This window comes from Astatotilapia calliptera, chromosome 6 (assembly GCF_964374335.1).
Source record: "Astatotilapia calliptera chromosome 6, fAstCal68.1, whole genome shotgun sequence".
Taxonomy (NCBI): Eukaryota; Metazoa; Chordata; class Actinopteri; order Cichliformes; family Cichlidae; genus Astatotilapia; species Astatotilapia calliptera.
Window position 1 is genome coordinate 27,220,070 of NC_137427.1, and position 13,525 is coordinate 27,233,594.

Genomic DNA, 13,525 nt, shown 5'->3' on the forward strand with positions numbered 1-13,525 from the left:
GACTGACTCCTCTGACTTGGCTTGTTATTGTTCTCTCTCCTGCATGCTTGTCATAACTCCTAGCTGGCCATGCAGAAGCAAAGAGGGGTTGCAGTCTGCAGCAATCACCAGCCGTATCATTGTGCTGCTATCCTATGAAGCAAACTTTTTTTTGGCTTTGTGTATGATGTCATTTTGTGTTTCCTCTTTTATTTGACTCCTCAGGTCTCCTGTGATCATCTCTCTTTCTCTGGTTTTGGTAACGCCCAGTGAGCAGCCAGGAAAGCCCTCCCTGTCCTGCCTATGACATGGTTTAACCCATGTGCGATCCGGTCACCATGATGGCCTCTGTGGTTGCCAGTGGAAACCGTGATGGACAGTCTCTGGTCTTGAAAGGGGTGGACCCAGAGACCTGCATGATTGTGTTCAAGAACCACTGGGCTCAGGTAAAACACCAGCGCCAAGCTAACAGTCTCAGAACTGTGAATTCTCCAGCCAGCTTAGTTTTTCACACTAGAAGCAAAGAATCTGGATCTCTTAACCTCCGAAGTATTCACCTGATATCCTCTAAAAAGGTTAAACAAACATGTTCACAAACAAAAATGTGGTTAAAAAGCACCCATTTTCCATTTTCCTTGGAAACGATAATGCGGCATAAGACTTTTGTACAGTAGAATATAACGAAACCCTTGTGAAGTGAATATATTAAAATCTTGTAAATAAAGATGCACATTCTATTTAGTTCCTTCCTCAAAACCTGATGGCAAAAAATGACTCATGTAGTCCCCCTATAACAGTAAACTGCAGTGTGAGCAGGGCCAGTGGAATCTTGGCGGTAAAAGGCTGACGGTCTCAGACTTCTGGTTCTTTCCAGCAGCTTGTGTCCCTGTTCACTCCCCTGCAGGACATGGCAGCCTGTTAATCCCACTCCTCCCACACAGAGATGAACAAACTCTGCACACATTAACATGGGGCAGGGGGACACTGAATAATGAGGACATAGAGGAGCATAATGGTAACTGCCATCTACATTTATGGTTGTCAATGTGATGACTGACCCGAATTTATCAAAATCAAGCAGAATCCCACTTTTGGTTTCATTAGTGTTAAAACTATGCAAGTTTAAAGACATTGTGTTAAACTCTAATCTAAATATGTGGCAGATGGCTGCCCCTTCCTGAGCATGGTTCTGGTTTCTTCCTGTTAAAAGGGAGTTTTTCCTTCCCACTGTCACCAAAGCGCTTGTTCACAGGGGTTTGTGTAATTGTTGGGGTTTTCTGTTTTCTTTGTATTAAGGGTGAAAAAAACCCCAAAACGCTTGGACACTGCTAGCACGGGGCGCCCACGCAAAGCAGGAGATGAAGCATAGCTGAATATGTTTCCAAACCAACTTCATTCTAAGCCAAAGACTAGAAAATATGGTGAAGCATATCTTCCCTTTGGTTTCACCTGCACAAGTGCTGAGGTAGGTCTCCCCTGTAGAATTGGTTTTCCCTTGGTCGGGAGCACGCACTGGGCTCTTCAAATCATGGACAAACAGTATCCCACATTCTTGATTTTTAGTTCACAAACACTTCTCATAATGACTAACTACTCCTGACATTTTAGAGATGTTAGCTCTTTATACAGCTCTTTATTATGTGAGTGGTTGTATAACTAATGTGCCAATGTGAAACATCTGGGGATTTAGTGATGATAAACCGTTTAATGATGTACAAGACATTCAAAGCATTTAAAATTTTGCACAATTGTAGATTTTACACTTTTCAACTTGTCACACAAATGGGATATTTTTAATAACAACTGTAACTGTGAAATAAACACGATCAGTCTGTTGCAGCTAATACTAAGCAATGTCAACAGACACCTCATGAGTCATGTGGCCGTCTTTGCTAGCTGTCTGCTCAGCTTCATATTTTTCATCCCCATCTTGACAGTAGCCGTAATCAAAAACTCTGGGCTCGGATTAAAGTTCGATTTGCTTCAGGCAGCACAAATCCACCTCACACAGTTTTGTTTTCATTCTTACTTAATCTCTAGCCTGATAAGAATGCTCTTGACTTGTTTCAGCTCAGAAAACAGTGAACACGCTGTAAGTAATGACCTTGTCTTTGTGTGAGAAGCTCTGGCTGTTTCAGAGTTGAAGATTAGCTTTAGGTTCATTTGCTGGCTCTTATCAGCTTCTCTCCAGGCGTCACGGAGCTGTGTGTTGCGTCACGTTAAGTGATCTGTCAGTTGCTGGCAACAGTCTTTAACTGTAGTCTGTGTGTAGTGTGGGCAGCGTGTTTATGGGGATCCTGTAAAGGTCTCTGATTCATTTTAGTCGTCAAGAAAATCTGGCAGTTTTGTCTGAATTTGCTATGACACTTGACTTTTCCTTCCTCACTGGCGTTTGCAGTCTTGATTTTTCATAATTGAGTACAGTGAAGATCTGTCTTTAAACCATGAATGTTATTCTGAATGATTCAATGTGTCCATTGCTCTGTCTGATGGTTAACTGAAGTTACTGTCACAGACACAGTGAGGCACTGGGGGCTGGCAATATGATACTACTGTCATTTGAGGATCCTCCCATATCTATGGCACTATTATGCCAGCATCCATAGCATAACAATGACTGACTGCTCTTGGGAAATATTTGACATTGATCCAGCCTGAGCCTACTTCTTCGTCACATTTTAAAAGGCCCCTGTATCTCTCATGTTCCAGCTTAATATGTAAAATAATGCCACCAATCAGCATCGTTGGGCAAATCCTGAAAAACAACAACAAAAAACACTGTGAATACTGACCCCTTTTGGAACCGACCATAACGTCACCAGTGTAAGGTGGTTCATGATCATGGTTCCATTCTTCCAGCTGTTCAGTTTGGGAAAATCTTATCCCCTGCCTCCTTCCTGTTACTTCAGAATTGGAAGGAGAGCCTGAGCTGGACTGATCCCTGTGGCTTGTTCCACTGAGCTCAGGCTGGGATTACAGACTCTGTTCTCTTGCTGCCATTAGCCATGCCCAGTTATCTCATACACAGACTGTTATTGTCATGGCAGCAGCGTCAGCTTGGGGACACTGGCTCCATTATTGTGACACTGGTTTCTACACAGCAGACACACACACACGGGAGGGACTGGATACACAAAGGACTGTATTATTCTGTGCAACCAAAGTGAGTTTATTCATACAGTGCTGCTTGTCCCCACTCCACTTCTGTTGAAACTGAACCTGTCAGGAATAAGGAAGTGATTGTACCTATTTGTATTGCATACAGTCCCACTTCCAAAAAAGTTTGGACACTGTGTAAAGTGTAAATAAGAACAGAATGCAATGATTTGCAAATCTCACCAACCCATATTTTATTCCCATAAGAACATAGAAAACGTCTGAGAAGTTTAAACTGAGGCAATTTAGTATTTCATTAAAAACAATTACACAGTTTCCCCCACAAAGTAGGGTCTGTTTGTCTGTTAGCAATCCAGCATGTGTGGTTTTCATGGCATCGTATTGTAATAAAAGCATCATAAAACGCCAACATTTCAGATCTAACCTCTTATACCACAGAGGTTAGATCAAAGATAACAGGAGTTTATCTGTATGACAGACACTTTCTTGGGTGACGTAAAAGTCTAAGATCTCATATCATCCTCTTCTCTTGTACTGTAGGTAGTGAAGATCCTTGAAAAGCATGATCCCCTGCGCAGCAGCTCCGCCCTGTCCTCCCTCAGTGTCATCAACCTCACCGCCGGCTCTAGCGGCAGCTCTCGTTTCGGCCCCATCCCTGGAGACGAGGCAAACGCGGTGCAGAATTATGTGGAGCACATGCTGTTCCTGCTGATGGAGGAGGAGAGCGGTCAGGCCGGAGCCATGGGCCCCATCCTGGAGTTTGTGGTGATGGAGAACGTGATGGAGCGTCTGTTTGTGTGGAGCCTCCGTCGAGAGTTCACGGACGACATGAAGCTGGAGCAGCTGAAAATGTACGAGATGCTGGTGGGCCAGGCGCGCCAGCCTCTGCTGCACCACAAGCCCATCCTGCGGCCTCTCATGATGCTGCTGTCCTCCTGTTCGAGCACCACTGCGCCTGCGGTCGAAGCCGAGCTGGTGTTGCTGCTCAACCAGCTGTGCTACGTCCTGGCGAAGGACCCTTCAATTCTGGAGCTGTTTTTCCACACGAGCGAGGATCAGGGAGCCACCAACTTCCTCATCTTCTCCCTGCTCATCCCTTTTATTCACAGAGAGGGCACGGTGGGCCAGCAAGCCAGAGATGCCTTACTGCTCATCATGTCTTTGTCTGCTGAGAATGAGCGAGTGGCCAAACACATCGCAGAGAACACCTTCTTCTGTCCGGTCAGTCCCAAATGGAAGCTCAGCGGCTCACTTTCCGTAAAATTCAAAAGGAATCGTTTTGTCCTAAATACTAAATAATCCCACTCACGCACTAACATTGGCAGCATTGTTCCCTGACATTTCTGTGTCTGGGTGTCATAATTAGTCAGAGAGCAGATGGTGATTAATTCATGGGCTCGCTTAAAAAAGCAAAAAAAACAAACAAACCCCAAAACAAGGGTAAATAAAAATCTGGCACCAAATGTGTGGCATTTATAAGATTACAGCACAGCTGCAAGATAATCCCATGTAAATAACGTCATTAATTCACGGCTGCAGACAGTGCTTTCAAAATGAGGTTTGAATGCAGACAGAATTTAATTGGTTCCACTGGCGTCTACAAGAAGGGCACAGCGGAATAATGCTGCAGAGGAACGTGTACAATACTACAATACTAATAATGTCACTCATCTTACACTTTAATTTGGTTGCGCTGGTATAGCCTGTGTTGCATTTGTAAAGCAGTTCTTGGTACTTACAATGCAGGCATGCCCAGTTAAAGACCCCTGGGCACAAATATGCGATGGGCACGCGCCAACTTGATTTGATGATTACACGTTTTTTGCTTCTTAAGTAATTAGACAGATCATATGGGAATGTGTGCCTGTGGAGAGCAGGGTACCTTACACTGCGCCCATGATATATGTTTTTATGATCCAAAAAAGTTTAAGAGAATCAAAATCTGGTATTATTTTTTCTTTTTTTTTATTTGGTGCTTGGGTGGGCCCTCAACTGTGTCTGAGGCCTGTGGACATATGCCCAGAATGCCTGGATAATCTGGCCCAGAACACAAGGATTTCAAAATAAGATGGAATCTTATTTTGAAATGAAAGCATTAGTCACGTCGCATCTCAAATACTGCTAAAGGTCTCCGAGCTGAGCTGATCCATAGGAGGCATAAATCTGTGCAAGGAGAAAGCAGCAGGCTGATATGTAGACTGCTGCATCCGCTTATATTTGCATTACAAGTTACAAAGCAGAGGCCAAGAAGTGATTTACACCAGTGTTTTAGCTTTGTAGTAAAACACAGTGATAAATCTGCTGAAGCTTAAGGTAAAACTGACAGCAGAGGAGGTGTGTGTGTGTCTGCATCTGCTATATGGTACACTACCTCGTTAATGTTTAATGAAGTTTATAACATTCTCTCTGTAATCAATTTATGGCAGATGATTTTTAATAGACTTCTTATATTACATGATGCATGTATGTGCAACACAGTGTGCTTTTTCCTATGTTCAGGTAAATGGGCCGTTATAATGTAGCTGTACTTACCTCATGCATGAGAGTAATGGGAATGTCATTATTTTAAACAATTTGTCTCAATGATTCAATTAAAGAAAATTAATTACCCAAAATTAAAAGTAAATTATACTTAGAACCACAAATTTGAATTATATTTTGGTTCTGGAGGAAACTTTATATGAACGGTGCATAGATTAAATATAAAAACCTCATTTGGCAGGTGCTGGCCACAGGGTTGAGCGGCCTGTATTCATCTCTGCCCACCAAGCTGGAGGTCCCCAATGAAGAGTGGCACTGCCTGCACAAAGAGGACTGGCTTCAGATGCCATCACTCATCCAGTTTCTCAACTCACTGGAATTCTGCAACGCTGTTATTCAGGTGAAGACGTGAGCCGCACGATAAAAGCTCTGCCTCATGAAAAATGCATTCACGTGTGATAAATGGCTGCAACCTCCTGCCTGGCTACACGCTTGACTGACATGCTCCTTGATATTGACTGCTCCCAGGTGGCCCACCCTGATATCAGAGACCAGCTGGTTAGTTACATCTACAATGGTTTCCTTGTGCCTGTCCTTGCACCAGCACTCCACAAGGTTAGCAGTAGCACAATTTCTCTTCACCTGGGTAAAAGGAAGTACTTGCCATTTTGCTGTTTCATTTCCCAATTACAGAAAGCGGTTATTCTGCAGGACGACGCGGTGTGTCAACAAAAACATACAAGCATAAACACTCCAAAAATGACACTTATTTCTTCCCCTCTACCCAAGAAATTAATTGAGCTGATAGCTATCACCGTCACTGTCATCCATTAAATATGAGCTTGGCATCAGAAAATCCATGAACTGGGCTGTGTCTAAAGGTAAAAAGGACACTAGTTAGGTTAAACTATCAAGAGAGAGAGTTGGAAGAAAGTGTAAGACGACCCATATTCTAGGCTATTTAATGTATAGTCAAGGACATCATATTTAATTCTATATAATGCAATGATTTGTTTAGTTCTTTTATAATGAGGCAATACCGCACGCAATAATTAAATTACCTAATTACCTAATTTCCCTCGCTTAAATGAATCCTTAATTCAGTACTGCTACGATACAGAATCAGGTTTTAATATTTGATCATTTATTGTGGCACTCACACAATCTCTGCTGACTGATTCCTGCGTGTGTACAGGTGACCCTGGAGGAGGTGATGACCACCACAGCTTACCTGGACCTCTTCCTGCGAAGTGTAACCGAGCCAGCACTGCTGCAGACCTTCCTCTCCTTCATCCTCCTCCACCGTCACGAGAACGTCCACGTCTTGGATACTCTAGTCAGCCGCATCAACACACCTTTCCAGGTAACCCAGCACACAGCTAAGGGAACGAGTTTTGCCATGCAGCACATAGAGCATGGCTCAGGTTTAATAAGCCAGGAACAGGTTTTACAAATGGTCCCAGATGCTCTTTCTACTGTTACAGGAAACATATGTGATTGTTTAACCAGTTCTCCTATATTGTGAAATTTATTGTGCAAATATCTTCAGGACTGAATAAATTAGTGTTTAAAATTTGCTCTGTTGTGTCTCTCTGACTTGATTAAACTCTACAGTTGGGGATTGTGTCCTTGGCACTCTTCCGCACTCTCATTGGTTTATACTGTGAAGATGTGATGCTGCAGCTCGTATTAAGGTGAGCGGCCCGCACGCTGACACGTCCCACTCGTGGTAACATGCTGCATCTAATTGCTTTACATTACGATGAGCTTTTACTCGCAACCTCCCGCTGTTACCATCTGCCCGCTGTCCCCTCCTCACCATTCTCTGCCTACAGCCACACGTTGGCTTTCCTGACATCTCCCTCTCATATGCCTCCCCAGGTACCTGATCCCCTGTAATCACATGATGCTGAGTCAGAGACGTGTAGTGAGGGAGCGGGACTGCTATTCGGCCTCAGCAGCGAAAATCCTGGCGTTAACGCCATCCTGCTGCTCTCCCGATCGCAGCCCGCCGCCACTCCGGCAGCTGGACTCCATTCTGTTTTCCAAGGGCGGAGAGACTCCTGACAATTCGGGAAACACAGGTAACAAATAGAACAATCGAGTATTACTTTTGCAGGTTTTTTGCAGGTTTTTTTTGTGTTTATAGTAAAATGTATGGCCACAGTGACTTTGGTATGATGAAGTCTTTCGTCCAGCATGTTTACCGCCTTCCTGAAGCCTAAATTATTAATTTTGCATTAACTACACTGCAGTTAATTCTGCGTTTTCAGGCAGTTGAATAAGTTGGTTGTGTTGCTTTTTGGCATATTTCCAAACATCAAATGATGATCTGCTTCAAAGGAGAAGCTCTTCGCCTCCTGCTGTGCCAGACATTTGATTGTTGTTTAGACGGTCTGTTATCTGTTGTTGCTCCGTTTTATTTTAATTAATTATTTAATTTTTATGTTTTTTTACTGATCCAAGCTAAACCTAGGGAAGTTCATGCAGTGCACTGCAGGGAACATCTGTGATTGGCTCATGCAGGCAGATCCTCACACAGTGACTTGCTTTTGCTTGCTGTTTAATATTAAGAAAATTCAATCAACTGCTCAGCCCTAACCTGATGGTGTAAAACAGTTCTTTTCTATTTGAAAAGCTTGATTCTTTTTGCTTACTATGTTAAAATGCACACTGTTAACTGTATTTAACGTTACAGAACAAAAATAATAAATTAACTGTTAACACCTTTTCTTTTCCCAAGGAAAGATTAATAGACAGTGTCTGTTGTCATGGCAACAACAAACTTTAAATACATGTAATACCTTAAAAATTATTAAATGCTCTCGGATCTTTCCACATATATTATATTCCTGAGAGACATGGATAAGTATCCATATCTGTCAATACCCAAGTAGAAAAGCATGGTCAAGTGCTCCAGTTATTCCAATTGGTTAGTTAGTCTAACTGGCTGAATAATGGGCTCAAATCAACTCACTCAGTCAGGTAACTGAAACGTTGGATATTATAACCTAATAACATGTCAGAAAATTTGGCATAAATGGTGAAAAAAAAAAAATCCTTTAATGTGGTGGTTGAGGAACTAAAATGAAAATGGGATAATTTATTAATGGAACGTTTCCCAAATCTGTTCAGACATATGGCGCACTGTAAGGTGTAGATCTGCATTTAATTGGGAAACCAACATGTAACGGGGCTGATTGTGAGTATTTTATCAAATTGCGAGATCTCCCGCTGTTTCGATGCATTACATCACTTTACCCCCTGTAGTTACATGTCAAACTCATTAGTTGTGCTCTGTGTGAGTGCTGTGCTGAGGCACACCAGCTTTTATCAACAGTTCTTATCTGTTTTTTTCTTTCTTTCTTTTTTTTAAATCAGAGGAAGAAATGAGTTTCTCTGAAGAAAATGATGGCTCAGGAAACTCCTGCACCATCGGGTCAGAAATCTACCTGGATGTCAGTTATCTTCATTACCTCTACGACGCCCGTCTGAGCATCAGCAGCTGCATACGTGCCTGCCGGGTGTGGTCAGCCCCGTACGATGGCGAGGACCCACCTCCTGAGAAATACCAGCCGGGCGTCCTCGAAGAGCCGGGGCTAACGAGTCGGCACCCCCAGATCGCTCTCAAGAAAGCTCAACATCCCTTTGCATCGCAAGCAGGATCCTGCGTGCTGCCGGGTACAGACCCGCTTCCTGTCAACCAGCTGGAGCTGGAGTGGGACGACAGTTACGACGCGTGCCCCGTGCAGACCGCCGATGCTCCGGCAGAGAGCAGACCTCCCCCTCCGCCTCCTGCTGAGCCCCCGAAGCACATCCAGGAGATGAGGAGAACAGCACGAATGTTGGTTAAAGGCTCATACATCGAGGAGAACGACTTCCAGGATTACGTCATGGTGTACGATCTCATCGCAAAGAAAGACTCCGGCGATGTCGAGCGCACCAGTAAACCCAGTAGCTCGCAAACGGAAGAAACCAAGCCAGGCTCAGCTGACATTCCCCTCAAAAATGGGCTCAATCTAACACTTCCAGGCCCTGCGATCGTTGATAATAGCAGGAATAGCTTGGACACAAAGGCTAATGGTCAGACGGATTGCAACGCCAACCTCCAAAACACGACTGCTGTAGCGTTGGGTGACGATCTCTTGGCTCAGTATGAAGAGCTCATTCGCACTTTGGACCCCGAAGCAGGTGGAAAACAGGTCAAAGCTGACAGAGAGGTGAAGAAGCCCATCACGCCTGTGGAGGTGGTGGAGGAGGACGAGATGGATTTCGCCTCCTTCTCTGCTGAAACGCCAGAGCCAGAGAAACTGCATTCACCATTTGGGACAATCAACAGGTTTCGCAGCGGGAGTGCGACTAAAAACCATTCACTACCTTTTACAGGTGAGCTGAGGAATATCTTAGCTCTGTAGGACTCTCATCATTTGTTCAAAAATGAATTTGGAAAGAATTTTTATTTTGAACCTCCTTCCCTGCAGGTCCATTCATCAGCGTGCTTTTATCTCGTCTGGAGAACATGCTATCCAACTCGCTTCATGTCAACCTGTTGCTGACGGGTATCTTGGCCCAGTTAGCTGCTTACCCTCAGCCTCTGCTGCGCTCCTTCCTCCTCAACACCAACTTGGTTTTTCAGCCGACTGTTCGCTCTCTTTACCAGGTAACCCCTCAAGTTTTGAGGTCTTAGTTGGGGGATTTGGAAATACTTGGCACTTTTAGTTTTAAGTCGCTTGTCTTTATCTGAGCCTTAATCATATCACCTCTGTAAATGGTGCACATGCAAATCATGTTGCTTTTGCTTTGTGTTTTAGGTACTAGCCATTGTAAAGAACCAGATAGAGGAGCTGGCTGCCAGCAAGAAGGACTTTACAGAGCTGATCACTGCTGCCCAACACTGTCTAATGGCTCGGGAGCCCTCGTTCATAGAAACAGGTGACAACAGCTCAGATTCTCCTTTTCTGTTTTAGCTCTTATTGAAATCTGCACATGGCTCTATAACAGTATGAAAAATCAAGTATCTATTTATATATGTATATATCTCTTTGATTATACTGTGAGAACCCATAAGCTACCCTGCTAGCCCTGCCAGGAATAGTTTGTTTGTAAAAGCTTTCTGGGAAGTATTTTGGTAGATTCCAGATGGTTAGTAAGGCAGATTGCATTAGATTTACTGTTTATTATTCCTGAGCCTTACCAGCATGGTGTTAAATATGGTTCAAGGCAACATCGGCATTCCTGATTGGTTGTTTTTGGGCTCCTGTTTGGTACCAGAATAAATCTAACTGCCTGTGCTGAGTTCTTTAAGTTGTGTGTCTTTGGAGTTGAGCTGCTTTCTCTTTCTAGCCCTGAAGCTTTAGCCGGGGTTTTGAACTATATTCCCTGTAGGTTCAGAGCTGAGCAGGCTTGAAAAACTGTTGTCAGAAGAAAGGAATTTTAAAGGGAATTATTTAGACGAGCAGAGCGTAGTATTTAGAAATCAGGAAACGGAAATATGTTTAGAGAATATCTTTGAATCCAGACTTTTGCATGTACAGTATGTCAGCGTATTCACGTGGTTGTTAGTCGGTGCAACTCATTCAATCTTTATCCTCACAGACAAAAGCGGCGGCAGCAGCGGTTCCAACCACCACGAGGGGGGAAGGATCCTAAAGAATTCACCCCCACCAAAACCCAAAGCTATCTCCCTGGAGCGGACCGAGGTCTTCGCTACCATCCTCTTCACTGAGTTCCTTAAAGAACTGGCTGCAATTGCACAAGAGCACTCCATCTTATCTTACATTCCTATGGAAGAGTAATTGTGTCCCATTAGGCCTCCGTCAAGAGTCCAGCCTAACTAGGAAAGATTATAAAAAGAGTCTCTTTTGATATTTATGTCCTTTTTGGGCAGCGCTTGATAGAAACCTTTTTAGATCCAGTGATTTTTATACAACTACTTTTTAAAAATATAGAGTATTTATTTTCCAAGCAAAAGAAAAACTTCATGAACTTTTTAAATGTATTCATTCCACTTCTGGAAAGAATTTGGTAGCCAAGGAGGATTTCTAAACTTTGACCAGTTTGTTGCCTTTCACCAGCCGAAATGTTCATGACTAAGGCTCCAGCTCCACCACTAACCAAAGACTGTAGACATTTAAAGAATTAAAGCAGTCATCAGCCCTTATTTGAACCGTCTGGGTCCTGACCTCAACCCGAATGTCTTCTACAACCAGCTCCATCCACAGTACGACATCCGCTGCTCAGTGTGGTACTCGATATTACTCAGGTGGCCTTTCAGAAGTGTTGCGTCTATGGATCACTGCAAGGTGCAGTGCTGGCAACTTCACAGAAACGCACCCAAACTTTGTTCTTATGCAACTGTTGTGACACTTAATTCTTTGGCGAAAATATGTCTTCACGAAGGGGCGTTTCCACAAAATCATCGTGTTAGATTTAGATTTTGTTTCCTTCCCTGTTGATTCACGACGGTACCTCAGGAGATTTTCTTAAACAGCTGTAGGTGAAACGATGCACTAGATTTCCACACTTGTGGCCTCTGCGCCTTTCCATATCTGCGAAAAACCGACAAACCAGGTTCAGCAGTGACGTATTTAACTGTCTGCCTTACCTTTATGATGCCTCATAATGTACATATTGTATGTTCTGGTGACAATCAAGAATAATTAAGTTCAGCATGTTTCGTAACGGGATCGGGGTATTTAAGCTCTTTTTTTCTGTTGCCATTTTTTTTCTTGATGAGGTTAGTTGCTTTTTTTGTTTGTTTTTAAGCGTGCGGTCCTTCGTCTGCTGAGGGTGTTGTGTTAGCTGTGATCAGTTTGAAATTTCAATCATAGTTCTGCATCTGTTGAAAATCAGTTTGGATTGTGTTGAAGGTAGCCTGCTTTGAATTGCCTTTAATTTAGTCTGCACGTGGTTATCAGTATAAGGAGATGCTATGAGATATACATATATATTTTGTTACAAAGCATGCTTCTTCTGAATGAACCTTCCAACATAGAAATACTTGCAAATTGTTGTCTAAGTTATGATTTCACTTCACAATGTTGCCTGATTTGTGAAGGAGTTAAACAAGAGCAATATGAAACTTTGCAGCATGAGCTGAAAATGTAGGTTTGTTTTTTTTTGATTGAGCAGAGGAATGTGTGAACTACACCGAGTAGGTCAATGGTCTTATCTAGAAGTTGAGCTGAGAAGGTTGGATTTTACTTTTAGGTTTAAATCTGAAACATGAAACTTTGTGTTTCATTTTAAATTGTTTGATTCCTACTTGATACAAATACGTTTATTTTTTCTTTACAAAACGGCTCAAAATCTACAAGTCAAAGCCATTTTCAGGACCGCTGAATAGGTCTTTATGAATGTTGCAGAGCACTTTATCAGCCTTCTAATACCACAGTGCCACTCACTGTCTAACACCTCTGTGGCACGACTGCAGTTGATCAACCAATTTCAGTAGATTTATCTTCCAAAGACTCATCTGATACGACTTTTGATCTGTTTTGTGTTCAAGATTTAACCAGGCTGCTGTTCACTGTTGTCTCAGATACAAAGGAATGCCTCTGTTAATAGTAATAATAATAATAATTAAAAACCTTGAACTTGAAGTGTGTGTGTGCTGAGTAAACATTTTCCATTTCCAAGCAGTGACTAAGACAACCACCAGAGGGAGCTCTCAGACTGGGATCCTTCCTGGATTCTTGAGCTGGCAGGTTTTCTCAGCTCCTCTCAATAAGCCAGCGAATGTCATGTCAGCAGTTTCATCTTCTGCCTCACAAATGACCATAATGGCCAACATAGCAATAGCCAAATGGGACATTAAGTTATATGGAACGAATTAAACTGAATTACACACATTCGCTTTAAGGGAAATAATACTTAAGATCAGCTTTTCAGCCATCCCTGATGGCCATGACTACTAGATTTAAATAAAAGAACTGCACATAAAAGCCAC

The 13,525-nt window shown here is 42.9% G+C and overlaps 1 protein-coding gene across 6 annotated transcripts in view; it reads left to right on the forward strand.

The window, feature by feature from the left end:
* fhip1aa (FHF complex subunit HOOK interacting protein 1Aa) overlaps positions 1 to 13,178 on the forward strand; it is a 32,472-nt gene extending 19,294 nt beyond the window's left edge. For 5 of the 6 annotated variants that reach the window (XM_026171381.2, XM_026171382.2, XM_026171383.2 and 2 more), the window contains 11 exons: positions 205 to 425; positions 3,637 to 4,317; positions 5,819 to 5,977; positions 6,106 to 6,192; positions 6,773 to 6,940; positions 7,192 to 7,271; positions 7,459 to 7,661; positions 8,959 to 9,963; positions 10,059 to 10,237; positions 10,389 to 10,509; positions 11,173 to 13,178. In XM_026171381.2, coding sequence (XP_026027166.2) covers positions 300 to 425; positions 3,637 to 4,317; positions 5,819 to 5,977; positions 6,106 to 6,192; positions 6,773 to 6,940; positions 7,192 to 7,271; positions 7,459 to 7,661; positions 8,959 to 9,963; positions 10,059 to 10,237; positions 10,389 to 10,509; positions 11,173 to 11,372 — 3,009 coding nt within the window. In that variant the 5' untranslated portion in view covers positions 205 to 299 and the 3' untranslated portion in view covers positions 11,373 to 13,178. Of the gene's footprint in view, positions 1 to 204; positions 426 to 1,314; positions 1,445 to 3,636; positions 4,318 to 5,818; positions 5,978 to 6,105; positions 6,193 to 6,772; positions 6,941 to 7,191; positions 7,272 to 7,458; positions 7,662 to 8,958; positions 9,964 to 10,058; positions 10,238 to 10,388; positions 10,510 to 11,172 lie in introns of those variants that run through there. The other variant, XM_080302489.1, reaches the window with a different exon arrangement.
* The last annotated feature ends 347 nt before the right edge of the window (positions 13,179 to 13,525 follow it).